General features: G+C 44.3%; 1 protein-coding gene across 2 annotated transcripts in view; it reads right to left on the reverse strand.

Moving 5' to 3' along the window:
* Nucleotides 1–27,254, reverse strand: part of USP7 (ubiquitin specific peptidase 7) — a 91,183-nt gene that overhangs the window by 39,832 nt on the left and 24,097 nt on the right. For both annotated transcript variants that reach the window (XM_069734024.1, XM_069734022.1), the window contains exons 2-6: nucleotides 14,254–14,358; nucleotides 8,088–8,286; nucleotides 5,587–5,725; nucleotides 4,308–4,396; nucleotides 3,746–3,854 (exon numbers count right to left, since the gene is read on the reverse strand). In XM_069734024.1, the coding sequence (XP_069590125.1) occupies nucleotides 3,746–3,854; nucleotides 4,308–4,396; nucleotides 5,587–5,725; nucleotides 8,088–8,286; nucleotides 14,254–14,358 (641 nt within the window). The remainder of the gene's footprint in view (nucleotides 1–3,745; nucleotides 3,855–4,307; nucleotides 4,397–5,586; nucleotides 5,726–8,087; nucleotides 8,287–14,253; nucleotides 14,359–27,254) is intronic.

The raw sequence follows: 27,254 nt of genomic DNA on the forward strand, positions 1-27,254 counted from the left end.
GGAGGGGGAGCGGGGGCTGTCTAATTTTACTCACCAACTCCTGGCGCGATCCCTGCAGGTCCCTGGCTTCCCCGGCGCCCCAGCTTGCTCCTGTACTGAGCGGTCACATGGTACCGCTCATTACAGTAATGAATATGCGGCTCCACCTCCCATAGGTGTGGAGCCGCATATTCATTACTGTAATGAGCAGTAACGGTGACCGCTCAATATACGAAGAAGCAGCAGCGTCGGGGAAGCAGGGACTGCACAGTGCCAGAAGCAGCTGAGTTTAACGGGGAGGGGAGCGCTGCGCAATATTCACCTGCTCCTCGTTCCGGCGCCGCTCTGTCTTCAGCGTCTTCTGCAGTGACGCTCAGGTCAGAAGGCGCGGTGACGTGGTTAGTGCACGCCCTCTGCCTGAACATCAGTGCAGAAGACGCTGAAGATGGAGCGGCGCCGGAAGGAAGTCAGGTGAATATTGAAAGAGCCGGGGGGCCGAGCGACGGAGAGGTGAGTATGTGATTTTTTTTTTTTTTTTTATCGCAGCAACAGCAAATGGGGCAAGTGTCTGTATGAAGCATCTTATGTGGCCATAACGTTTGTGCAACACTATATGGGGCAAGTGTCTGTATGGGGCCATAACATTTGTGCAGCACTATAAGGCCATGTTCACACAGTGCGTTTTTTTTCTGCGGAACCGCAGCGTTTTTGCCGCTGCGGTTCCGCAGCTGTTTTCCATGCAGGGTACAGAGTACTGTACCCTATGGAAAACAGGAACCACTGTGCACATGATGCGGGAATCGGGAAAAAAAGCCGCGCTGAATAGCCGCGGTAAAAAAGGAGTACCATGTCACTTCTTTTTTCGGAGCCGCAGCGGTTCTGCACCCATTGACCTCCATTGTGAGGTCAAACCCGCAGTAAAACCCGCAGATGAAAAAAAATATCTGCGGGTTTTACTGCGGTTTGCGGTGCCGAACCGCTGCAGCAGGAAGTGCGGGGAAGCGGGCGGAAGTGCGTGGGCGGAGTGTGGCTGCCCCCCCGTGCTCCGATCCCACCCCCCCGTGCTCCAATCCCACCGCCCCGTGCTCCGATGCCCCCCCCCCCCCCCCGTGCCCTAATCTCCCCCCCTTATACTTACCCGGCGTCCCGGTGTCCGTCCGGCCGTCTTCTCCCTGGGCGCCGCCATCTTGCAAAATGGCGGGCGCATGCGCAGTGCGCCCGCCGAATCTGCCGGCCGGCAGATTCGTTCCAAAGTGCATTTTGATCACTGAGATATAACCTATCTCAGTGATCAAAATAAAAAAAAAAATAGTAAATGACACCCCCCCCCCCTTTGTCACCCCCATAGGTAGGGACAATAAAAAAAAATTAAGAATTTTTTTTTTTTTTTCCCACTAAGGTTAGAATAGGGTCAGGGGTAGGGTTAGGGGTAGGGTTAGGGTATTTTCAGCCATTTTAACTGCATAGAAAACTGCATAAAAAAAGGATAAAAAAAAAGGATCAAAAAAAGGATCAAAAAAAGGATCAAAAAAAGGATCAAAAAAAGGACAAAAAAAGGACAAAAAAAAGGACCAAAAAAAGGACCTGCGTTTTCTGCCAAGAGCTGCAGTTTTTTAAAAAACAGTCCTGAAAAAAAAAAGGATGGAAATCAGGAACGTGTGAACATACCCTAAGGGGCAAATATCTTTATGGAGCATCTTATGGGGCCATAATCAACATTAGTGCAGCATTATATGGGGCATATTTTAATATGAAGCATTATATGGGGCCCATCATGAACTGTATGGAGCATTATATGGGGCTCCTGATTCAATATGGATATTCAAAAACACAACCTACTGATGTCTCAATTTTACTTTTATTGGTATCTATTTTTATTTTTAACATTCACCAGTAGCTGCTGCATTTCCCACCCTAGGCTTATACTCGAGTCATTAAGTTTTCCCAGTTTTTTGTGGCAAAATTGGGGGAGGAGGGGGGGCCGGCTTATACTCAAGTATATACGGTAATTATCTTTTTTTTTGCAGAGTCCGTATAGGTGATTTCTAAAATAAAGTAAAGCATGTGTGTAGTCACAAATCCAGTCATAGATGTGTATATTCAGCTAGTGATGAGGCATTATGTGACCTTTTTAGTGAATTTAAGTGTTTTTTTTCCTCTTAAAACTGCATGTAGTTTGGGCTAAAAATTATCTTTGCAATTGGGTTATTTTTATCCCCTTCATGCTGCAGCCCTTTTTCATTTTTGCGTTAGTTTTTCACTCCTTCTTCCTAGAGCCATAACTTTTTTATTTTTCTGTTAATATGGCCATGTGAGGGCTGTTTTTTGCGGGACGAGTTGTACTTTTGAACAACACTATTGGTTTTACCATATCGTGTACTCCAAAACAGAAAAAAAATCAAAATGCGGTGAAATTGTAAAACAAAAATGCAAAAAACAGTTGTGGAATTGCACTTTTTTTTTCCAATGTTCACAAATGTGGAAAATGACCTGCCAACATGATTCTCCAGGTCATTTAGAGTTCGTAGATACATGTATAGGTTGTTTTTTTATTTAAATGGTAAAAAAAAGTAAAAAAAAAAAAAAAAAACATAATTCTGCTGTTTTCACTTTTCTTTTTTCGCTACGCCGTTTATCGATCTGTTTAATTCTTTTTATAGCTTGATAGATTGGGTGATTTTGAACGCGGTGATATCAAATGTTTTATGTGTATTTTTTTATCATTTTATTTTGAATGGTACGATATTAACGCTTTGATTTTTTTAATATTTTTTTTTTTTACGTTTCAATAGTCTCCATGGAGACTAGAAGCTGCAGTTTTCTGATCGGCTCTGCTACACACAGGCGATGATCGGATCGCCTCTATGTAGCAGAAATGCTCACTTGCCATGAGTGCCGACCACCGTGTGGCGGTCATAGCAATCCGGCAATGACAACCACTCCTGAGGACCCCGGGTCATGTGACACGGGCGACGATGGGTGGGATTTGTGACGCAATTCCAGCGCAATCACATTAAATGCCACTGTCAGTTTGACAGCAGCATTTATCGGCTTAACAGCGGCTTGTGGATTTCGATTCCAACCGTGGCTGTTAGGGGCACATGTCAGCTGTTCAGGACAACTGACATGTGCTGGGAAAGATGTGGGCTCAGCACTGGAGCCCACATCAAAGGGAGGGACACAACACGCACAGTACATGTACGGCACACGTCGTGAAGGGGTTAAGAGTCATTTCATTTACTGCAAAGTTAGCACAGATGAGGAATTTATGACTTATCTTTTTTCTGAACTCTTCTGTGCTCATATGACTGCAGACCACATAAAAAGTTGAGAACTTTCATATGGCCAGTCAGCTGAATGGTCAAGAAAGACAAAATCCCCATCAGCCAAAGTCACCGATGGATTCTCAGACAACTCATAATCCAGGCAACAACAGACAATGCAACATAGAGGCTAAAGACGGCAAAGTGCCATTTTTTTTTATGAAAGCCAGTTGCAAAAAAAATTTAAATATCAGAATACATGTATTTAAAAAAAAAGATGCCACAGAAGGGGTCTTTACTTTTTATGGCAATCCATACCATCTTAGAAGGGTAAGGACAAAACTAGATATACTATATTTTATCAGCCCTAAAAACTTTCATAGGACAAAATAAAAACGCTCCACCAGAAAAATGGTAGATAGATAAATAATGCTAAATTAATGCAAATTTACATATGTAAAAGGTAAAAAAAAAGGGGCAAAAAATCCCAAAACATCACATACCCGTCGAAGTTGGTTTGTAAAGAACAATGTTTGCAACAAACTGTTCATGTAGCACGTGGCGCCCTGATTCTTCAGTCCGACATAACCTGTGTGCTTCTTGGAATCCCAGCTATAGGGAAGTAACGGAGGAAGAGGAGGAATCATTTAGAAAGGAGACAAAGGTAAAGAAATACAACAATAAACTATGGGCCTAAGAACTAGCAGGCAGGCAGTTGGCAACTACTTGTCTGCTCTGCTCGGCTGAGAGCGATTACGGACAGCTCCGTCAGTTCTGCGGCTTCACGTCAACAGAGCAGCTCTTCTGGCTTTCGCAGCTAGATAGCGGGGAGCTGTCAATCACCATGACATCGGCAATCACTCCCAGTCAGCAGAACAGAACGAAAGAGATGGAGCTGCTCTGTAGATGGGACATCAGCCGCAGAAATGCCGGCAGGAGCGGTCTGTAACCGATCGGCTTTGGGCATGAAGGTAGCAACTAAATGCCTGTCACTACTAAGACCCATAGTTTAAAGTAAAAAATCCCAGATAACCCTTGTAAAATGAGGTCTAGATCAATACTTACGCTACACCGTGAGGAGCATCTGCTTGCACATAGACTTCGAAAGTCACTTTATCATCCTCCATGAAACCTTTATCTGGATCTGTAACTTCCTGTAAAAGAAATGACAAGTCAAAATTCACGATCGGCATCGCGCCCATCTATATACGAGGCTCAAGTTATACCCATACGCAACACCCACAATGCAGGGCCACATATACCAACATTTGATTATCTCCAAGTACATAAATAAAACCGCGCACCTAACAAGGCATTTACGTTAAGAAGTGACTTCTTCTGCAAAGTATGCAATAACCTAAAACAACAGCAAGTGGTCAAACTAAACCTGGCCACAATGAGGGGAGTGGGGAAATTGGCACAGATCTGCTGGCGTAACAAATATGGCACGTGCGATTCTGACAGTTCTTCGGAGCGGCCATTCTCCGATCATCGACACAACTACACAAGCAACCAGCGAATGAGTAAAACAAATGTTGGGTGCGATGATTTATCAGCTGGCTTACAAAGGATTGTCAGCAGCACACTGTTTTATGTGGACAGGAGACGTGCTCCAATAAAAGTTTTCATTACGTAGAGAACCATCGTATTAATAGAATTTTGCTGCTGGGGACACCAAGGATCAACAGCAGCCCGGTCAGAAGGGCGATTGGTGGTCATTTATCGACCATCGCGCCATGTAAACAGGACTTTAGGGAGGGTTATCACAGACATTTTGGGAGAAAAATGGCACAGCAGGATGAAAAACCCTCCAGTACTCTGATGCAAGCTGGTGTGGATTGTTTCAATAGGGAGATCCACTGATTTTTATGGTTCAGCTTTCCAAGTCAGCTGTCACTTATTAAAAGCCGATTTCCACCTGGAAACAGAGGACAGTGCCGCCATTTATGTTGCCGCCATTGAAAGGGATTAACCCATGTACAGACCCAGGTAGTTCACACTGCAAGACTCCGAGGGTCAGCCTCATACACGCAGGGGTTTCACCAAGGTAAATAAGCGCCGTGGGAACAAACGGGAGCTGAGAAATCCTTCGGTAGCTGGGTGAGGAGTGCGTCGCTGCACAACACCCAGTAATTATACGATGGGAGGAGGACACCGGACTAGGTGGAGATGGAGGAACCGTGCACAGCATATCATTGCCGTGTATGCCTCTAGCGGATTGCTCTACATCACTTTCATTACAACGCATCTCGTTATTGTATCAAGGACACAAAGTTTATGGCGTCAACATTATTCACTGTGCATTTAATCAAATGTCACAAACTACATGAAAGATGCTACTTACACTCCACGCCATGAAGTTGGAGAATCCCCAATCATTCTCCTTGTGAAAAAACAAGTGACTAATGCGTCTGCTAAACGATTTCTCATCGTCCTTGTAGTTGATTATCTTAAGTACTGCCTGTGCGTGGCAAGACCATGACCTGCCAGAGAAAACAGCACATTTTACATCTAGAAAACCCAGAGGAGGAAAGAAAGTCCGAACTACTGCATCCAAATTCATATTTAATCTATTCTGCTTATGTATATAGAGCCATCTTATTCCACAGCACTTTACAGACATCATCACTGTCCCCATTGGGGCTCACAATCTAAATCCCTTATCAATGTGTCTTTGGAGTGTGGGAGGAAACAATCCATGCATTGATCAGTTATTCGCAGGAATGAGAGTAAAAGTACCGGAGAGGTTTCCGCTAACAGTCTTATGTGTATGGGGCCCCGACTCCCCCAGCCGATGACACTGGCGGAAAGAAGGATCTGTTGGATGATTCCTTCATTCTCTCAGGAGATGCTCTGCAGAGCGAGGGGTCTCGTGTGTGGAGGAGTCAGGAGATGCTCTGCAGAGCGAGGGTTCTCGTGTGTGTGGAGTCAGGAGATGCTCTGCAGAACGGGGGCTCTCGTGGGTGAAGGAGTCAGGAGATGCTCTGCAGAGCGAGGGTTCTCGTGTGTGTGGAGTCAGGAGATGGTCTGCAGAGCGAGGGCTCTCGTGTGTGAAGGAGTCAGGAGATGCTCTGCAGAGCGAGGGCTCTCGTGTGTGTGGAGTCAGGAGATGGTCTGCAGAGCGAGGGCTCTCGTGTGTGGAGGAGTCAGGAGATGCTCTGCAGAACGGGGGCTCTCGTGGGTGAAGGAGTCAGGAGATGCTCTGCAGAGCGAGGGCTCTAGTGAGTGGAGGAGTCAGGAGATGGTCTGCAGAGCGAGGGCTCTCGTGTGTGAAGGAGTCAGGAGATGGTCTGCAGAGCGAGGGCTCTAGTGAGTGGAGGAGTCAGGAGATTGTCTGCAGAGCAAGGGCTCTCGTGTGTGAAGGAGTCAGGAGATGCTCTGCAGAGCGAGGGTTCTCGTGTGTGTGGAGTCAGGAGATGGTCTGCAGAGCGAGGGCTCTAGTGAGTGGAGGAGTCAGGAGATGGTCTGCAGAGCAAGGGCTCTCGTGTGTGGAGGAGTCAGGAGATGGTCTGCAGAGCGAGGGCTCTCGTGTGTGGAGGAGTCAGGAGATGCTCTGCAGAGCGAGGGCTCTCGTGTGTGTGGAGTCAGGAGATGCTCTGCAGAGCGAGGGCTCTAGTGAGTGGAGGAGTCAGGAGATGCTCTGCAGAGCGATGGCTCTCGTGTGTGTGGAGTCAGGAGATGGTCTGCAGAGCGAGGGCTCTAGTGAGTGGAGGAGTCAGGAGATGGTCTGCAGAGCGAGGGCTCTCGTGTGTGAAGGAGTCAGGAGATGCTCTGCAGAGCGAGGGCTCTCGTGTGTGTGGAGTCAGGAGATGGTCTGCAGAGCGAGGGCTCTAGTGAGTGGAGGAGTCAGGAGATGCTCTGCAGAGCGAGGGCTCTCGTGTGTGTGGAGTCAGGAGATGGTCTGCAGAGCAAGGGCTCTCGTGAGTGGAGGAGTCAGGAGATGGTCTGCAGAGCGAGGGCTCTCGTGTGTGAAGGAGTCAGGAGATGCTCTGCAGAGCGAGGGCTCTCGTGTGTGTGGAGTCAGGAGATGGTCTGCAGAGCGAGGGCTCTAGTGAGTGGAGGAGTCAGGAGATGCTCTGCAGAGCGAGGGCTCTCGTGTGTGTGGAGTCAGGAGATGGTCTGCAGAGCAAGGGCTCTCGTGAGTGGAGGAGTCAGGAGATGCTCTGCAGAGCGAGGGCTCTCGTGTGTGTGGAGTCAGGAGATGGTCTGCAGAGCGAGGGCTCTAGTGAGTGGAGGAGTCAGGAGATGGTCTGCAGAGCAAGGGCTCTCGTGAGTGGAGGAGTCAGGAGATGGTCTGCAGAGCGAGGGCTCTCGTGCGTGGAGTCAGGAGATGGTCTGCAGAGCGAGGGCTCTCGTGCGTGGAGTCAGGAGAGCTGTCGGCTCGCTCGGCTCACAGCTATCTAATGTGTATGGGGACGTGGGGTAACCTGTATGCACTAATAAGTAAATCCTAAATAAATGCTAGACCTGATTAGAAAGGTGTACTTGCTGTAAAAATCTGTGAGAATGGCTGCATAAATCTGAAATTATGGGACCACATTTTTATTTGCAAAACCAGTAAAAATATGAAGTGGAGTGAAATATACCTATAAAGAGAAAAATCAGACAAACTGAACATTTTGCAGTGGTCTCTTCATTTTTGCCAGAGCTGTATACAGTGAAATCTGCTGACAGATCCGAGTTACGGTAAGTGGGCAGCGTCACCGCAACCTGCAATATCCGAACAGCACTAACGTAACTTGGTGCTATACTTCAGCCTTTTCGTTCAGATTTTTGCAGTTCTAATTTATAGTTCAGCATTACCAAATCTTTTAAGAAATTGCATAAATAATAAAATGGTCTTACGTGGAGTCAGATTCTGCGTTGCACTGAAGGAAAAATCCCACACTTTTCTGATGTGGCCGATCCGGGTAAAATCGTGGCATCACCATAATTTTCCAGGGGAGATTTCGCACAAAGCACGGAGGGCTCAGAACGGATTCACTAAGCCGACTAAAGCGTTCCACAGTGAACTGGAAGGTCGCTTCTGACCGCCAACTGGTATCTGAAAGCAAACCGCAATTTAATGTTTTCTTCAAAACGGCGTATCTGTAGGACATCGCACATTTTACCAAGACATCCCCAAGACCACCAACGTCCGTATGGGACATGGCGTCACAGCTGCACGCAACCAAGCCCTCTAATGCAACTTGGCAGTTATGGATTGGACAGTCTTAACCTTGTAAAAACAAACATTTCTGGCCTTAAAGGGTTATTCCACAAATCTCGGTATGGTCCCGTTTTGTGAATATCACTCCCCAAAGCATGTCCCTCCACGCTCGAGTTATCCTGCAGTCCGAACCGCCTTGCTGTGGTTCCAGTCCTCCTGGTCGATAGCTGCCACAAGAGGCTGAGGGACTGGGCACATACAATGGCTTGCAAAAGTATTAGTCACCCTTGGCTTTTACCTATTGTTACATGTGTTTAAATATTTTTGTAATCCAATGCAACAGCAGTAAATAATTAAGTCGGTGAAGTGACGTTAGAAAAATAGTCATAAATTAAATTTATAGGATCAAATAACTAAAAATTAAAGTGTGCATATATATTCACCCTTTTGCTAACAATTTCTGGTGCAAGCAATTCCCTTCATAAGTCACATGCTTAGTGATAGGAAGTCCTCCTGTGTGCAATCTAAGTGTCACATGTCTGTCAGTATACACTTTACCTTTCCTCAAAGGCCACATTGGTTAGTGGTGCCTCTTGCAGCCTAACACCATGAATACCGAGGAGATCTAACAAGTCAGGGACAAAGTTGTTGAGAAGTACAAGTCGGGGTTGGGTTATAAAAAATATCCCAATCTCTGATGATCCCCGGTAGCACCATCAAATCCAGTATCACATAGAAAGAACATGGCACCACAACAAACCTGCCAGGAGAGGGTCGGCCACCAAAACTCTCAAGCCTGGGCAAGGAGGGCATTAATCAGGGAGGAAGCACAGAGACCAAAAGGTAACCCTGAAGGAGCTGCAGAGTTCCCAAGCAGAGACTGGTGTATCTATCCATACAACCACAAAGGTGTTTTTATTTCTTGGCGAGTGGGCAGAAAAAGTATTTACTTAAACAAAAAAAATTGTAAGGCCCGATTTGAGCTTGCCATAATGCATGTGGGAGACTCCCCAAATGTATGGTGGAAGGTGCTGTGGTCAGATGGGACCATAATTTAAACTTTTTGGCCAACGTAAACGCTGCGTCTGGCGCCAAACCAACACAGCTCATCATCCCAAGAACACCATCCCCACAGAGAAACATGGTGGTGGCAGCATCATACTGTGGGGTGTTTTTTGGCAGAAGGGACTATAAAAATGGTCCAACTCGAGGGGAAGATGAATGGTGCAAAATACAGGGATATTCTTGATCAAAACCTATTTCAGTCTGTCAGCGATTTGAAACTGAGACAGAGGTTCACCTTCCAACAAGACAATGACCCAAAAACATACTGCTAAAGCAACACAAGTGGTTTAAGGGGAAACAAGTAAATGTTTAGGAGTTGTCTAGTCAAAGTCCAGACCTTGATGAAACTGAGAATCTGTGGTTAGACATGAAAATTGCTGTTCACCAGAGGAAAACCTGAAGGAGCTGGAGCAGTTTTGCCTTGAGGAATGGGCAAAAATCCCAGTGGTAAGATGTGGAAAGCTCATGGAGACTTATCCAAAGCAACTTGCAGCAGTAATTGCAGCAAAAGGAGGTTCTACAGTACTGACTTTAAGGTGGGGTGAATAGTTATGCACAGTGAAATTTACAGTTATTTTGTTTTGTGCTTGGCTTCAAAATGTTTTTTTACATGAACCAATAACAACCCTCAAAAAAAAAAAAAATTCCAGATTGTGAGGTAGCACAACAACAAAAAAATGCCAAGAGGGGTGAATACTTTTTCAAGCCACTGTAGCTCTGCCTTCAGCACAGAGTATTGTAGCATACACTACACATGTACTGTTCCCTGCATCGCTGATTGTCTTTTGCCATGTACATCAGAAGACTGTGTAGGTGTACATCATTATCAGCTGGTTTTTCTCAGAGCTGAACTCTCATGCAGTCCTTAACGGAGTTTCTAATTACTAGGCAGAGCGGAGTAGTGTTTATTGCCTGCTGCTGACAGCTCAGAGATATAAAACTGCAAATGCCGCTTTGCTGATGCATATGGCAAAGGATTATCAGGCTGAGTACTGCACAGGAGCAGATTGCACAGAAACACAAGTGAATTCTACTTTGATTAGCTTGACAATGCCGGGATATAGCGCCTAAAACTATGCAAATTATGGATGGTCCTAATATCTTGGGGTAGAGCATTCCAGAGGATTGGCGCAGCACGGGAGAAGTCTTGGGAGTCGGGAGTGGGAGGTACGGATTAGTGCAGAGGTTAGCCGAAAGTCATTTGCAGAGCGCAGTGGTCTGTTAGGCTGATAGACAGAAATGAGGGAGGAGATGTAAGGGGGTGCCGCACTGTGGAGAGCTTTGTGGGTGAGAACAAGTACTTTGAATTGTATCCTGTAATGAATGGGTAGCCAGTGTAACGACTGGCGAAGAGCAGACGCGTCCGAGTAACAATTAGCCAGATGGACGACCCTGGCTGCTGCATTAAGGATGGACTGGAGAGGGGAAAGTCGAGTGAGGGGGAGGCCAATTAATAGAGCGTTACAGTAGTCCAGGCGGGAGTGGATCAGGGCGACCGTGAGGGTTTTAGCTGTCTCCATGGTGAGAAAAGGGCAGATTCTAGACATGTTCTTTAGGTGTAAGCGGCACGAGCGGGCAAGAGGTTGTATATGGGAGGTGAAGGAGAGATCGGAGTCAAACATAACACCCAGACAGCGCGCCTGCTGCCGGGGTGTTATTATGGTGCCACCCACGGAGAGGGAAATGTCAGATTTAGGGAGGTTAGTAGATGGTGGGAGCAGAAGAAGTTCAGTTTTGGAGAGGTTGAGTTTCAGATAGAGAGCGGACATGATGTTGGAGACTGCGGACAGACAGTCAGTGGCATTCTGTAGTACAGCGGGGGTAAGGTCAGGGGATGACGTATATAGTTGTGTGTCGTCGGCATAAAGATGGTACTGAAAGCCAAATCTGCTGATGGTCTGTCCAATTGGGGCCGTGTAGAGAGAGAACAGAAGGGGGCCAAGGACTGAGCCCTGAGGTACCCCAACAGTGAGAGGAAGAGGAGATGAAGTGGAGCCAGAGAACAGAACACTGAAGGAGCGGTCAGAAAGATAGGAGGAGAACCAGGAGAGAGCAGTGTCCTTAATGCCTAGTGACTGGAGCCTAGAGAGCAGGAGAGGGTGGTCAACAGTGTCAAAAGCTGCAGAAAGGTCGAGAAGAATGAGCAGAGAGTGGTCACCATTACGTTTATATTAACAATAATTATGCATTGTTTGTGCTTTGTGAAAAATAAAGTGATCGTGGGAATAACACTTCATAGATACAGTACGGAGCCAAAGATTTAGAAAGTCGTAAAAAAAAAATGAAGTGTTAACACAGTGTGTCTGTAAAGTCATGGTGCACTTTTATAGTTTACATTTTGGCACCCTTTCTCTGGCCTAATCATATCAGACCGGTTCATGAGGAGAGATAAAAAGAACCAAACAACACAAACTCATTTAAGCTGTTGCTGAGCCCCCCCCCCCCCCTCCGTCAGATTAACCCCTGATAAACTGAACTCTTGATTAATACACTGCCAGGTCTGTAACCTCATGCAAACCCCTAAAGTGAAAGTGTGGTGTGGCCTGATGCATGATAAGGTGACAGGTATGAAACTGGGAGAGTTTTTCTTTTATTTGGAGCAGATTTCACATTTCTATCTTTTTTTGTTGTTTCCAGTGACTGGTCAAAAGTGCACCATGACTTTACGGACATTGGAGCTCATTTCTCAGGTGCCTTATAGGTGTACACAAAAAAATCATGATTATTTTTATCAATTAAATCACAAGGTCAATGAACAAAGAATAAATCTACACCAATATGATGGAACCACCCTTTGTCTTTAAAACTGCTTTGATTCTTCCAAGTACAATTGCACAAAGTGAGATTTTGTATGATTATAGTCAAGTGAACAATTATCACCTGCTTAGTATATTTTGTATAGGACACTTAGGCCAAGTTCACACAAGACTTTTTAATGCTTTTTTATGCTAATTTTCAGCTGTTTTTTACAGTACCAGCAAAGCCTATGAAATTAAAAAAATCTCATGCACACACATTGTTTTTTTTCTTCTTCAGTATTTTGTGTTTTGCATGTTTTTTGGACATGGAGCATGTCACTTTCAGTGTTTTTGACCCATTGAAAGCAATGAGTAATGAAAAAAGCAAGTACAGTAGTATATGAAACCCATTTACTTTTGTTATTTTTCTAAGTTTACCATCTTGTCTGTGTCACCTGAGATGGCACATTGATGATCACTAATTTAATTAAACTGTACTAATCAAAAAGTAAACATTGGGCAACAAAGGTGCGAGTTTGAACAAGGTCTGTGGCTGACCAAGGTGTGAGACTGCACAATGCATGAGCAACTCAATAGCAGACAAAAAGTGTGAAAGTTAAAGTGCACCTGTCACCCGTTTTGGCAGCTATAAGACCTGTAAAATAAGAAAAATTAGTTTTATTATACTCACCCGGGGCGACGGTCCGACACCTCCCATCTTCTTGCGATGCCGCCCTCCTGCTTGCATCATCGCTCACCAACATCGCGCTTCTGCACAGGCGTACTTCTTTGCCCTGTTGAGGGCAAACCAAACTATTGCAGCGCACAGGCGCCGGGAAAGGTCAGAGACCCACTGCTTGCGCACTGCAGTACTTTGCTCTGCCCTCAACAGGGCAGATAAGTACGTCTGCGCAGGAACACGATGCTGGGGAGCGATGAAGAAGTAGGAGGGCGGCATCGCAAGGAGATCAGAGGCACTGTATCTGGACCTGCGACACCCATCGGACTGGATCGCATCGGATCGCCCCCCCCCCCCCCCCCCCTTCGTGAGCATAATAAAACTTATTTTTTTCTTATTTCTTATCTTGCATGTCAGATCGGGGGCTTATCTACAGCTTATAGAAAAAGTGCTTAAGTCAGTAAAAAGTAGGTAGGAGTATTTAAAACAAGAAAATAAGGGTGCCCATACTTATGCACCTGTCAAATTTTGTTTGAATGCAGATTGCACATTTTCATTTCAAGGCAGAAACATTATTGTGTCCAACAGTTATTAGATATATGAAACTGAAATAGCTGTTACAAAAAAAAACAATTTTTATAAAACATTAAGCTTAAGATTAATAGGGGTGCCCAAACTTTTTCATATAACTGTATTAGCAATATAATGTGGAACTTCATAAGACCAGAAACAGAAAAGTATTTAAAAGACTAAAATCAGACATTCCTGGACTCGCTGCAATGTATATGTATATATATATGTGTGTATATATATATATATATATATATATATATATATATATATATATATATATATATATATATATATATATATATATATATATATATATATATATATATATATACACATACATATACATATATATATATATATATATATATATATATACATATATACATACATACACACATCAGTGTTTCACTAATAAAAGTGGGACGATTTTTTACCCTCATTTGTCCATATACAATCCATTTTTTGTTTTTACAGCAGCAGCTATTAATCATTTACAGGGCCATTCATACTTTCTGATGTTACAGAATTGCAATATATCCATAAAACTGATGCTTTCCTTTCCGGTATCTGATTTTTCCACGTGTCCATAGACTAATATACTGCCATTTTTCTCACACACATTCGGTAAGTGGGGGAAAACCGCTCATATGCACTGTGCCATCCAACAACATTGGTGCGAGTGCTGCTTTCTGTCTTCACGGACAGCACTCAGACGGAGAAAGCAGTGTGAACGAGCCCATCACTACTTGTATCACAGGGAAAGGGGTATGCCAGAAACAATATTCGCGCACCATGTGCATAACTTACCGTCTTCCATATCTTCTTCTGTGTTATTGTGGCCGTCTGCCATAGCGACATTGCCATTTATTACAGGATTCGGTGTGATTCTTGGAGGGTCATCAGCATCTCCAGCTAAAGAAAAGAAAAGGAGATTTTGATCAAGTATTTTTCCTCCACATAAGAGATTTCTATACACTGCTGCTGGTGATGGGTATTCACACAGCCATGTTTCCCGATCGGTCAGCCTGCTATTGCAGCTCATACACAGACCGGGAGACGCCGGCCTGTAAATGCAGCCTGACTGGTTACAGTGGGTGGACGGTGGGCGTTTGGGAGTCAATTATAGCGCTGCTCCTAAGGAAAGGCATTTTTCATAAACATTTAAACTGTAAAATAGCGTTCACAAATAGCACCAACATAACAGTACAGAGGTTTCTGCTGCAGAAAATAAGAAAATGAGCACAAGGTGTAAAGAAGGTAGAAAATACCCCGTTCATTTACACTAGATGCAAAATAAAAAGCTAAATTCTAACCAAATCCTGAATGTGTCCATATAGCTACCAGATATTATATACATATAACACCATTCTAAATCCTAAAAACGGCAATCGCCTAGTTACCATGTATCTTTAATCAGCAGGAGACACAAGAAACCACCATTTATAGTAGATTAATGCATTCTCCATACGGTAAGGCTACTTTCACACTAGCGTTTTTTTAAATCCGTCACAATGCGTCGTTTTGCAGAAAAAACGCATCCTGCAAAAGTGCTTGCAGGATGCGTTTTTTCCCCATAGACTTCTATTGACGACGCATTTGCGACGGATTGGCACACTTCGCATCCGTCTCGCAACGGATGCGTCGTGCTTTGGCGGACCGTCGGAAGAAAAAAACCCTACATGTAACGTTTTTTTTCTCCCGACGGACCGCTTTTTCCGACCGCGCATGCGCGGCCGGAACTCCGCCCCCACCTCCTCACACCTTACAATGGGGCAGCGGATGCGCCGGAAAAATGCATCCGCTGCACCCATTGTGCAATGCAGCAAACGCTAGTGTCGGAATCTCTCCCCGACGCATTGCGACGGGGAGATTCCGATGCTAGTGTGAAAGAAGCCTAACTGGGCCTACACAACGGCCAAGCTGACCGCCCAGGTGGATGGCAGCTGCACACAACTGGTAGCATCTCCCGGTTTGGTCTGTAGGACTCAGCAATTAGCGGTCCTCCTGACTGACGCTCACAAAAGAACTACACCAGTATATGGCCAGGTAGGCTGGTATCCATATTATTACTCTATGACGGTCACTATGATAATATCCCTATAATCCTCATACCCAAACTAGTAAAGAGGTAGAAAGCGTGGCAGCTAACCCTCCTACAGGGCAGGAGAAGTGGAGGTCAAACATGACCAGGAGTCTAACAAGCCACACAAGTTTACTAAAGATGTATTAACAAAATGTGCGGACTATTAATTACTGACAACGACAGTTGTGATAATAGCGGTTCCCATGCTCCCCACTCTGATTGGCTGGCCGTCGCTCATGCGTATTGTCACTCAAGTCTTCAGGAACAATGGAGAATATTTATCCCATGGATAGGCGATACCTTGTTGTGACCAAAAACCCCTATAACTAAGCCTTCGAGCACCAGACTAAATCTGTCAGCAGGATAGCATCCACCAGACTATTTTGATGTGCATGTACATCTTTCAAAGACGAGTCCAGCAATACCTTTCCATGGCCAGCCCGATACTCCGTTACTGAGAAATCAGTGCTTGAATTGATATACAAATGAGGCTGAAGAGCTATGGTAGATCTGAAGCCTCTGTCACTCCAGCTCCATTCCCTGCCTCCTCCTGCTTAACTGACAGCCTCCGTGCTATGTGACTTCATGCAGGAGGAGAGGAGGCAGCACTGAATAGAGCTGTAGTGACACAGGCTTCAGATCTACCATAGCCCTTCAGCCTTATTTGCATATCAAACACTGATTTCTCAGTAAGATAATAAAGGACTGGCCATGTATGCAGTCTTTCTCCATTTCTGTTCTAGGTAATGAGTGACGAGTGCCAGTTTACACTACATAGGTCTGGTTTGCAGTCAGTAACCTTATGAGCTCTATACCAAAAATGCTCAGGCATTTATAGCCAAGGTATTTCACAAAGTTACATTGTTTTGTAATTTGGACGCAATAAACTTAATTTAAAAAATGCATATAGCTGTCATGTACAAAACATGACAGCTCATACTGGCAAATCATGGAGAAAGCCATTAGATGATTGATACTGATTTAGGGGACAGCCTTCCTAGACGCTCAGTGTTGGATCTAACATTTTGGCTTTGCACTGATTTTTGCGAAAGGGTTGTCTGGTGCTACTCACTCGGGCAGTGGGAGGTGAGCGGCGCTCACAGCGATGCGTGCGCCATCAGCAGGTTTCTAGCGTTGTATTCACCTGTCCTGTTCTGGGGAAGGCTGGAATATCACGCCTACTTGTATAACTGCAGGCTAAAATGCTGAGTCACCCCAGAAATGGATGGGTAACACCATTCTAGAAAATGTCATACACCTGCTGAACTAGATCCCTAGTTATGTGCTCTGTAGCTCCTTTTATGTGACTGATATAAGCAGAGTCTAAGCTGGAGATTGCTACATCAATGTAAGGGGTGTGATCACTTCTCTGGACATTGCCTCGGCCACCGCTAGGGGATGAGGCCATGGTGGAACCTAAAGAAGAACCCCCCTCATGCTACCTTAACACTAGCGTCGGGCCGAGGTTCCGATGCTAGCAGTGAAACGGAGGCAGCGGATGAATTTTTCCTGCGCATCCGCTGCTCCATTGTAAGGTGCGAGGAGGTGGGGTCGGAAAAAGCGGTCCGTAAGCAGCAAAAAACGTTACATGTAATGTTTTTTGCTCCCGGCGGTCCGCCACAACACGGCGCAACCGTCGCACGACGGTTGCAACGTGTGTCAATGCGTCGCTAACGTTAATCTATGGGGCAAAAACGCATCCTGCAAACAACTTTGCAGGATGCGTTTTTTTCCCCTAAACGACGCATTGCAAAAAACGCCAGTGTGAAAGTAGCCCAAGTGGGATGTTTCTGGAGACAAAAAAAAAATATATATATATAGCTCCGGCACATAACTCTGAAGTGAGAACTGGCTGCTGGGGTCCAGCCGAAATGGAACGAGTGTAGCGATTACGTCTGTGACAGTAGCATCATGTCCATGTCCTTCCTGCCACTCACAAATAGGTGCCTGATGTACCATAGCATGATAGACTTCGTATACACGGGTGCTAGGACTGACAACTACCGATCTGGGAAACCTAAGCCATGCTGGCTCCCAGCCATGCAATCTACATCCTCAGAAGACTGCCATCTCTGGCACACCTTCACTGCAGCCATGAGTTGCCCGTCTATTCATATGTCCGTCAGGGCACAGTGCAGAAGACCCCAGACATATTAGTGTAGGAGTATAGTATACTGAATATTAGCATAATATAGTACAGCACTGTCATAAAAAAAATAAAAAAATTTACGTACAAAATCCGCGCAGGATTTCACTTCTTAAAGGGGCACACAATGGGGGAGATGATCAAAAGCAGTGTTAATAGCAAAACTGGCTTAGTTGCCAGTAAGGGTAATGTAAGTGTGACCTGACCAAAGACTAATTGTAACTAAATAGCCACAATAAAACGCCTGAGTTACATTTTGTGGTTTCCTTCAACTTGTAAAGATTTGTCTCATACACAAAAAATGAAAAAAATAAAAACAGTCCAGGTTTCATCAGCATTTTTTCATTAGTGTTTGGTCAGTGTCAGTTTTTAACATACACTATCAGTATTTCTTGGGGGGGGGGGGGGGGGGGGATAATAGAGGGCTCCCAAGCTTCCAGTTTTATTAAGCAGCACAGGTTTTTTTTTTTTTTTTTTCCAAGAAACCATGGACTCATATTGGCAAGTTTGATTTGACACTCGGCCTATTATTGGCAAGTCTCCGTTTTTATTCCGGATCACTCGGTCAAAGGAAGAAAAAATAAAACCACCATGGATTAATCCCCAATCCCCACAGTTTTAAGCGTGCCCTAAAAACTCATTTGTTCAGACTGGCCTACCGCCTCAATGCATTAACCTAACGATCCCTGTGTGGCCTATTTATAATAAAAAAAAAATAAAATAAAATAAAAAAAAAGGTTCCTCGCATCATGTTCTCATACACTTTATGCAGTATTAGCCCTCTGTGTCTGTACTGCTACATACTTAGGCAGGTAACTGGTTCATGCAGCTTTACATGAACACCTGAGCCTTACACTATAGCTGGTCCGAATAACTAAAGCAATTGTTACCATCCACCTCTCGTGTCTCCCCTTTTCCCCATAGTTTGTAAGCTTGCGAGCAGGGCCCTCACTCCTCCTGGTATCTGTTTTGAACTGTATTTCTGTTATGCTGTAATGTCTATTGTCTGTACAAGTCCCCTCTATAATTTGTAAAGCGCTGCGGAATATGTTGGCGCTATATAAATAAAAATTATTATTATTATGGATATCAACTATAGACTACCATAGGTTTAAGAGCTATAGGCGTTTAACAAATGATAAATAAAGACATCCAAGTGATCCCTCATGGCCAGAATTAGAGATCCGGTTGACTTAGGAGACAGGAGCCACCAAAGGTTTATTGCCAACAGTTTAGGCCTATCACATTAAGGCCGGCGTCACACTCGGTGTAAGACAATACGGTCCGTATATTACGGCCGTAATACGCTGAAAAGTCCCCAAAATAGTGGTCCGTAGCTCCTCCGTAGGCAGGGTGTGTCAGCGTATTTTGCGCATGGCATCCTCCGTATGTAATACATATGGCATTCGTACTGCGTGTTTTTCTCGCAGGCTTGCAAAACCGACATACGGCAATACAAGGGATCCGCGTGTTAAAAAAAAAAAAAACAACACATATATATATATAAAAACCCCAGGGAATGAAGGTAAAGTAGGTCAATGACATATTTACCTTCATTCGCGGTGAGGCGCCCTCTGCTGGTTGTTCCTCGAGCGTGGGAACTTTCCTAGAAAGCTCCCAGGCTCGAGTACATATGAGGACAACCAGCAGAGGGCGCCTCACCACGAATGAAGGTAAATATAGGTCATTGACCTACTTTACCTTCATTCCCCGGGGTTTTGCAGCCACGAGCACCGCTACATTAGCAGAGCTCCTGGCTGTAAAATATTTTAACCCCTTCAGATGGATTTACATCGTGGGACGTTACAGATCTTCGGAAGGTATGTATATTGTTGGTTTATTATTTTTTCTTTGTTACAGAGCGAGGGTCTTCAGATGGATTGAGCGTAGAATAAAATATTACAACAACCTTTGTTTTTATTTCATTAAAATACTTTTAAATAATGTGTTTGTGTTTTTTCTAACCCTTTACTACTATTGGATTAATAATGGATAGGTGTCATAATTGACGCCTCTCCATTATTAATCTGGCTTAACCCCTTCCCGACCCATGACGCCACGTAGGCGTCATGGAAAGATCGCGTCCCTGCAGATCGGGTGAAAGGGTTAACTCCCATTTCACCCGATCTGCAGGGACAGGGGGAGTGGTAGTTTAGCCCAGGGGGGGTGGCTTCACCCCCTCGTGGCTACGATCGCTCTGATTGGCTGTTGAAAGTGAAACTGCCAATCAGAGCGATTTGTAATATTTCACCTATTATAACGGGTGAAATATTACAATCCAGCCATGGCCGATGCTGAAATATCATCGGCCATGGCTGGAAATACTAATGTGCCCCCACCCCACCCCACCGATCGCCCCCCGATCTGGCCGGTACACTGCTCCGGCTCCCATCCGTCCTCTGCTCCGCTTCCCCCCGTGCTCTTGTCCGCTCCCCCCGTGCTCCAATCACCCCCCCGTGCTCCAATCACCCCCCCTGCACTCCGATCCACCCCCCGGTGCTCCGTTACACCCCCCCGTGCTCCGTTCCAGCCCCCCCGTGCTCCGTTCCACGCCCCCCGCGCTCCGATTCCCCCCCCCCCGTGCTCCGATCCCCCCCAACCCCATCATACTTACCGATCCAGCCGGGGTCCCGTCCGTCTTCTCCCTGGGCGCCGCCATCTTCCAAAATGGCGGGCGCATGCGCAGTGCGCCCGCCGAATCTGCCGGCCGGCAGATTCGTTCCAAAGTGCATTTTGATCACTGAGAGATAATCTATCTCAGTGATCAAAATAAAAAAAATAATAAATAACCCCCCGCCCTTTGTCACCCCCATAGGTAGGGACAATGAAAAAATAAAGAAGTTTTTTTTTTCCCACTAATGTTAGAATAGGGTTAGGGTTAGGGCTAGGGTTAGGGCTAGGGTTAGGGGTAGGGTTAGGGTTTCGGTATGTGCACACGTATTCTGGTCCACTGCGGATTTTTCCGCTGCGGATTTGATAAATCCGCAGTGCTAAACCGTTGCGGATTTATGGTGGATTTACCGCGTTTTTTTCTGCGCATTTCACTGCGGTTTTACAACTGCGATTTTCTATTGGAGCAGTTGTAAAACCGCTGCGGAATCCGCACAAAGAAGTGACATGCTGCGGAATGTAAACCGCTGCGTTTCCGTGCAGTTTTTCCGCAGCATAGCGATTTTTGTTTCCCGTAGGTTTACATTGAACTGTAAACTCATGGGAAACTGCTGCGGATCTGCAGCGTTTTCCGCAGCGTGTGCACATACCTTTAGAATTAGGCTATGTGCACACGGTGCGGATTCGCAGCAGTGTTCCATCAGGTTTACAGTACCATGTAAACATATGAAAAACCAAATCCGCTGTGCCCATGGTGCGGAAAATACCGCGCGGAAACGCTGCGTTGTATTTTCCGCAGCATGTCAATTCTTTGTGCGGATTCCGCAGCGTTTTACACCTGTTCCTCAATAGGAATCCGCAGGTGAAATCCGCACAAAAAACACTGGAAATCCGCGGAAAATCCGCAGGTAAAACGCAGTGCCTTTTACCCGCGGATTTTTCAAAAATGGTGCGGAAATATCTCACACGAATCCGCAACGTGGGCACATAGCCTTAGGGTTGGAATTAGGGTTGTGGTTAGGGTTGTGATTAGGGTTATGGCTACAGTTGGGATTAGGGTTAGGGGGTGTGTTGGGGTTAGTGTTGGAGTAGAATTGAGGGGTTACCACTTTTTAGGCACATCAGGGGTCTCCAAACGCAACATGGCGCCACCATTGGTTCCAGCCTATCTTGTATTCAAAAAGTCAAATGGTGCTCCCTCACTTCCGAGCCCTGACGTGTGCCCAAACAGTGGTTTACCCCCACATATGGGGTACCAGCATACTCAGGACAAACTGCGCAACAATTACTGGGGTCCAATTTCTCCTGTTACCCTTGTGAATCTAAAAAAATGCTTGCTAAAACATCATTTTTGAGGAAAGAAAAATGATTTTTTATTTTCACGGCTCTGCGTTGTAAACGTCTGTGAAGCACTTGGGGTTCAAAGTGCTCACCACATATCTAGATAAATTCCTTGGGGGGTCTAGTTTCTAAAATGGGGTAACTTGTGGGGGGTTTCTACTGTTTAGGCACACCAGGGGCTCTGCAAACGCAACGTGACACCCGCAGACCATTCCATCAAAGTCTGCATTTCAAAAGTCACTACTTCCCTTCTGAGCCCCGACGTGCGCTCAAACAGTGGTTTACCCCCCACTCATGGGGTATCAGCGTACTCAGGAGAAACTGGACAACAACTTTTGGGGTCCAATTTCTTCTGTAACCCTTGGGAAAATAAAAAATTCTGGGCTAAATAATTATTTTTGAGGAAAGAAAACGTATTTTTTATTTTCCGATACTCGTAGCGTCTCCATTTTTCGTGATCTGGGGTCGGTTGAGGGCTTATTTTTTGCGTGCCGAGATGACGTTTTTAATGATAGCATTTCGGTGCAGATATGTTCTTTTGATCGCCCGTTATTGCATTTTAATGCAATGTCGCGGCGACCAAAAAAACGTAATTCTGGCGTTTCGAATTTTTTTCCCGCTACGCTGTTTAGCGATCAGGTTAATACTTTTTTATTAATAGATTGGGCGATTCTGAGCGCGGCGATACCAAATATGCGTAGATTTGATATTTTTTTTATTGATTTATTTTGATTGGGGCGAAAGGGGGGTGATTTAAACTTTTATGTTTTTTTTATTTTTTTCACATTTTTTTTAACTTTTTTTTTTAACTTTTGCCATGCTTCAATAGCCTCCATGAGAGGCTAGAAGCAGGCACAGCACGATCGGCTCTGCTACATAGCAGCGATCCTTTGGGGGTCTAGTTTCCAAAATGGGGTCATTTCTGGGGGATCTCCAATGTTTAGGCACACAGGGGCTCTCCAAACGTGACATGGTGTCCGCTAATGATTGGAGCTAATTTTCCATTTAAAAAGCCAAATGGCGTGCCATCCCTTCCGAGCCCTGCCGTGCGCCCAAACAGTGGTTTACCCCCACATATGGGGTATCAGCGTACTCAGGACAAACTGGACAACAATATTTGGGGTCCAATTTCTCCTATTATCCTTGGCAAAATAGGAAATTCCAGGCTAAAAAATCATTTTTGAGGAAAGAAAAATTATTTTTTATTTTCATGGCTCTGCGTTATAAACTTCTGTGAAGCACCTGGGGGTTTAAAGTGCTCAATATGCATCTAGATAAGTTCCTTGGGGGGTCTAGTTTCCAAAATGGGGTCACTTGTGGGGGAGCTCCAATGTTTAGGCACACAGGGGCTCTCCAAACGCGACATGGTGTCCGCTAACAATTGGAGCTAATTTTCCATTCAAAAAGTCAAATGGCGCGCCTTCCCTTCCGAGTCCTGCCGAGTGCCCAAACAGTGGTTTACCCCCACATATGAGGTATCGACGTACTCGGGAGAAATTGCCCAACAAATTTTATGATCCATTTTATCCTACTGCCCATGTGAAAATGAAAAAATTGAGGCGAAAATAATTTTTTTGTGAAAAAAAAAGTACTTTTTTATTTTTACGGATCAATTTGTGAAGCACCTGGGGGTTCAAAGTGCTCACTATGCATCTAGATAAGTTCCCTGGGGCGTCTAGTTTCCAAAATGGGGTCACTTGTGGGGGAGCTCCAATTTTTAGGCACACGGGGGCTCTCCAAACGTGACATGGTGTCCGCTAAAGAGTGGAGCCAATTTTTGATTCAAAAGGTCAAATGGCGCTCCTTCCCTTCCAAGCCCTGCCGTGCGCCCAAACAGTGGTTTACCCCCACATATGAGGTATCAGCGTACTCAGGACAAATTGGACAACAACTTTCGTGGTTCAGTTTCTCCTTTTACCATTGGGAAAATAAAAAAATTGTTGCTAAAAGATAATTTTTGTGACTAAAAAGTTAAATGTTCATTTTTTCCTTCCATGTTGCTTCTGCTGCTGTGAAGCACCTGAAGGGTTAATAAACTTCTTGAATGTGGTTTTGAGTACCTTGAGGGGTGCAGTTTTTAGAATGGTGTCACTTTTGGGTATTTTCAGCCATATAGACCCCTCAAACTGACTTCAAATGTGAGGTGGTCCCTAAAAAAAATGGTTTTGTAAATTTCGTTGTAAAAATGACAAATCGCTGGTCAAATTTTAACCCTTATAACTTCCTAACAAAAAAAAAATTTTGTTTCCAAAATTGTGCTGATGTAAAGTAAACATGTGGAAAATGTTATTTATTAACTATTTTGTGTCACATATCTCTCTGGTTTAACAGAATAAAAATTAAAAATGTGAAAATTGCGAAATTTTCAAAATTTTCGCCAAATTTCCGTTTTTATCACAAATAACCGCAGAATTTATTGACCTAAATTTACCACTAACATGAAGCCCAATATGTCACGAAAAAACAATCTCAGAACCGCTAGGATCCGTTGAAGCGTTCCTGAGTCATTACCTCATAAAGGGACACTGGTCAGAATTGCAAAAAACGGCAAGGTCTTTAAGGTCAAAATAGGCTGGGTCATGAAGGGGTTAATGTCACCTTACAATAGCAAGGTGGCATTAACCCTTCATTACCCCATATCCCACCGCTACACGGGAATGGGAAGAGTGTGGCCAAGTGCCAGAATAGGCGCATCTTCCAGATGCCTTTTCTGGGGTGGCTGGGGGCAGATGTTTTTAGCCAGGGAAGGGGGGGAGATCAATAACCATGGACCCTCTCCAGGCTATTAATATCTGCCCTCAGTCACTGGCTTTACTACTCTGGCGGAGAAAATTGCGCGGGAGCCCACGCCAATTCTTTCCGCCATTTAACCCTTTAATTTAATAGCTAGAACGGCCAAATTTTGCATATACACACTACTAACATTAGTAGTGTGGAATATGCAAAAAAAAAAAAGGTGATATGAGATGGTTTACTGTATGTAAACCAGGTCTCATATCATGTCGGGTTTAGGAAGGAAATAGCAAAAGCCGGTAATTGAATTACCGGCTTTAAAGCCATCTCGCGCTGTATGAAATATTAATATGTATACATATATGTGTTATATATCTCTCTCTCTCTCTCTCTATCTCTCTCTCTCTCTCTCTCTCTCTCTATATCTCTCTCTCTCTATATCTCTCTCTCTCTATATCTCTCTCTCTCTATATCTCTCTCTCTCTATATCTCTCTCTCTCTATATCTCTCTCTCTCTATATCTCTCTCTCTCTATATCTCTCTCTCTCTATATCTCTCTCTCTCTATATCTCTCTCTCTCTATATCTCTCTCTCTCTATATCTCTCTCTCTCTATATCTCTCTCTCTCTATATCTCTCTCTCTCTATATCTCTCTCTCTCTATATCTCTCTCTCTCTATATCTCTCTCTCTCTATATCTCTCTCTCTCTATATCTCTCTCTCTCTATATCTCTCTCTCTCTATATCTCTCTCTCTCTATATCTCTCTCTCTCTATATCTCTCTCTCTATATCTCTCTCTCTATATATCTCTCTCTCTATATCTCTCTCTCTCTATATCTCTCTCTCTCTATATCTCTCTCTCTCTATATCTCTCTCTCTATATATCTCTCTCTCTATATATCTCTCTCTCTATATATATCTCTCTCTCTATATATCTCTCTCTATATATCTCTCTCTCTATATATCTCTCTCTCTATATATCTCTCTCTCTATATATCTCTCTCTCTATATATCTCTCTCTCTATATATCTCTCTCTCTATATATCTCTCTCTCTATATATCTCTCTCTCTATATATCTCTCTCTCTATATATCTCTCTCTCTATATATCTCTCTCTCTATATATCTCTCTCTATATATCTCTCTCTCTATATATCTCTCTCTCTATATATCTCTCTCTCTATATATCTCTCTCTCTATATATCTCTCTCTCTATATATCTCTCTCTCTATATATCTCTCTCTCTATATATCTCTCTCTCTCTATATATCTCTCTCTCTCTATATATCTCTCTCTCTATATATCTCTCTCTATATATCTCTCTCTCTATATATCTCTCTCTCTATATATCTCTCTCTCTATATATCTCTCTCTCTATATATCTCTCTCTCTATATATCTCTCTCTATATATATCTCTCTCTATATATATCTCTCTCTATATATATCTCTCTCTATATATATCTCTCTCTATATATATCTCTCTCTATATATATCTCTCTCTATATATCTCTCTCTATATATCTCTCTCTCTATATATCTCTCTCTCTCTATATATATATATATATCTATATCTACACTTATTCTACCTATTCTACTGTAAGCTGTCAGTGTGATTTTACTGTACACCGCAATGAATTACCGGCTTTTCTCTCTAACACCGCTGCATATTTCGCGCAAGTCACACTGCTGGTCCGTGTGTAATCCGTATTTTTCTGGCTTCCATAGACTTTCATTGGCTTTTTTTGCACAATACGGTGACAAACGCAGCATGCTGCGATTTTCTACGGCCGTAGAAAGCCGTATAATACTGATCAGTAAAATACGGCAGATAGGAGCAGGGGCATAGAGAATAATTGGGACGTTTGTTAGGCGCGTTTTACGGACGTATTTTATGCGCTCTTACGTCCGTAAAACTCGCTAGTGTGACGCCGGCCTAAGGAAGTAATGGTGAAAGTTTACAAGAAATTGGGGGAAGAGAAGACCGCTATTTAGGTGTAGGACCTGCTTTCTTCAAAGGGCAGAAACCACAGATGTTTGTCATTTAATGTATTCTTAGCAATTAATCTACGATAAGAGTGTAGAATGCACCAGCACCACTGTAGTGTACGGTGTTTGCAAATAGGAAAAGAAAAAAAAATGCCATGGAACCACCACTTTACATTACATACAGCTGAATGATTTACATCTGTTAGCCAGCATAAGTACATGTGGGGGTTGCCTGGTTGCTAGTACTTATGTAGGCTAACAGATGTAAATCATTCAGCTGAGGCAAAAACTAAATCTCCGAGCACTAAAAAATACTCGGAGGACCCCCGAGCATGCTCGAGAAATCTCAAGTAACGAGTATATTCGCTCATCACTAGCTGCAGTGCCAAACACACAGCGTCAAGATATTACAGCATAGTGGAGGGGATTTCATGAAATCCTGTCTCCACTATGCGTTAAAAGACGCAGGCGGCAGACCCGCGGAAACAGACATGTGGCGCGTCTTTCCAGAACGCAGCATGTCTGTTTATAATGTGGTGACGCTCAGTCGCCGCACTGTAAATTTACCATAGATTATCATTAGATGCGGTAAAACCGCATCTAATGATTAGTCACGTAATAACTGCGTAAATGCAGGTTACTACGCATGTGTACTAACAAACAATCTCCTACCTGTCACACTGCCGGAAGTCTGCATCCACTGCAGTTCTCTGATAAATTAGCTTACTATGCTAACTGCCGTGCACATGACCGGGGTTATCTCAGGTCACCCTAGCCTGGTTCTCATGGTCAGCAGACCGCGACAACTAAAGTGTAGGTGATTACCGGTGGTCATCTACAAGCTCTGCTATGTCTGGATGTCATTTATCAAGATGTAGCAGAGCTGGAATCGTCGTGGGACACTCGTTA

The sequence above is a fragment of the Ranitomeya imitator genome, chromosome 7 (assembly GCF_032444005.1).
Source record: "Ranitomeya imitator isolate aRanImi1 chromosome 7, aRanImi1.pri, whole genome shotgun sequence".
Lineage (NCBI taxonomy): Eukaryota > Metazoa > Chordata > Amphibia > Anura > Dendrobatidae > Ranitomeya > Ranitomeya imitator.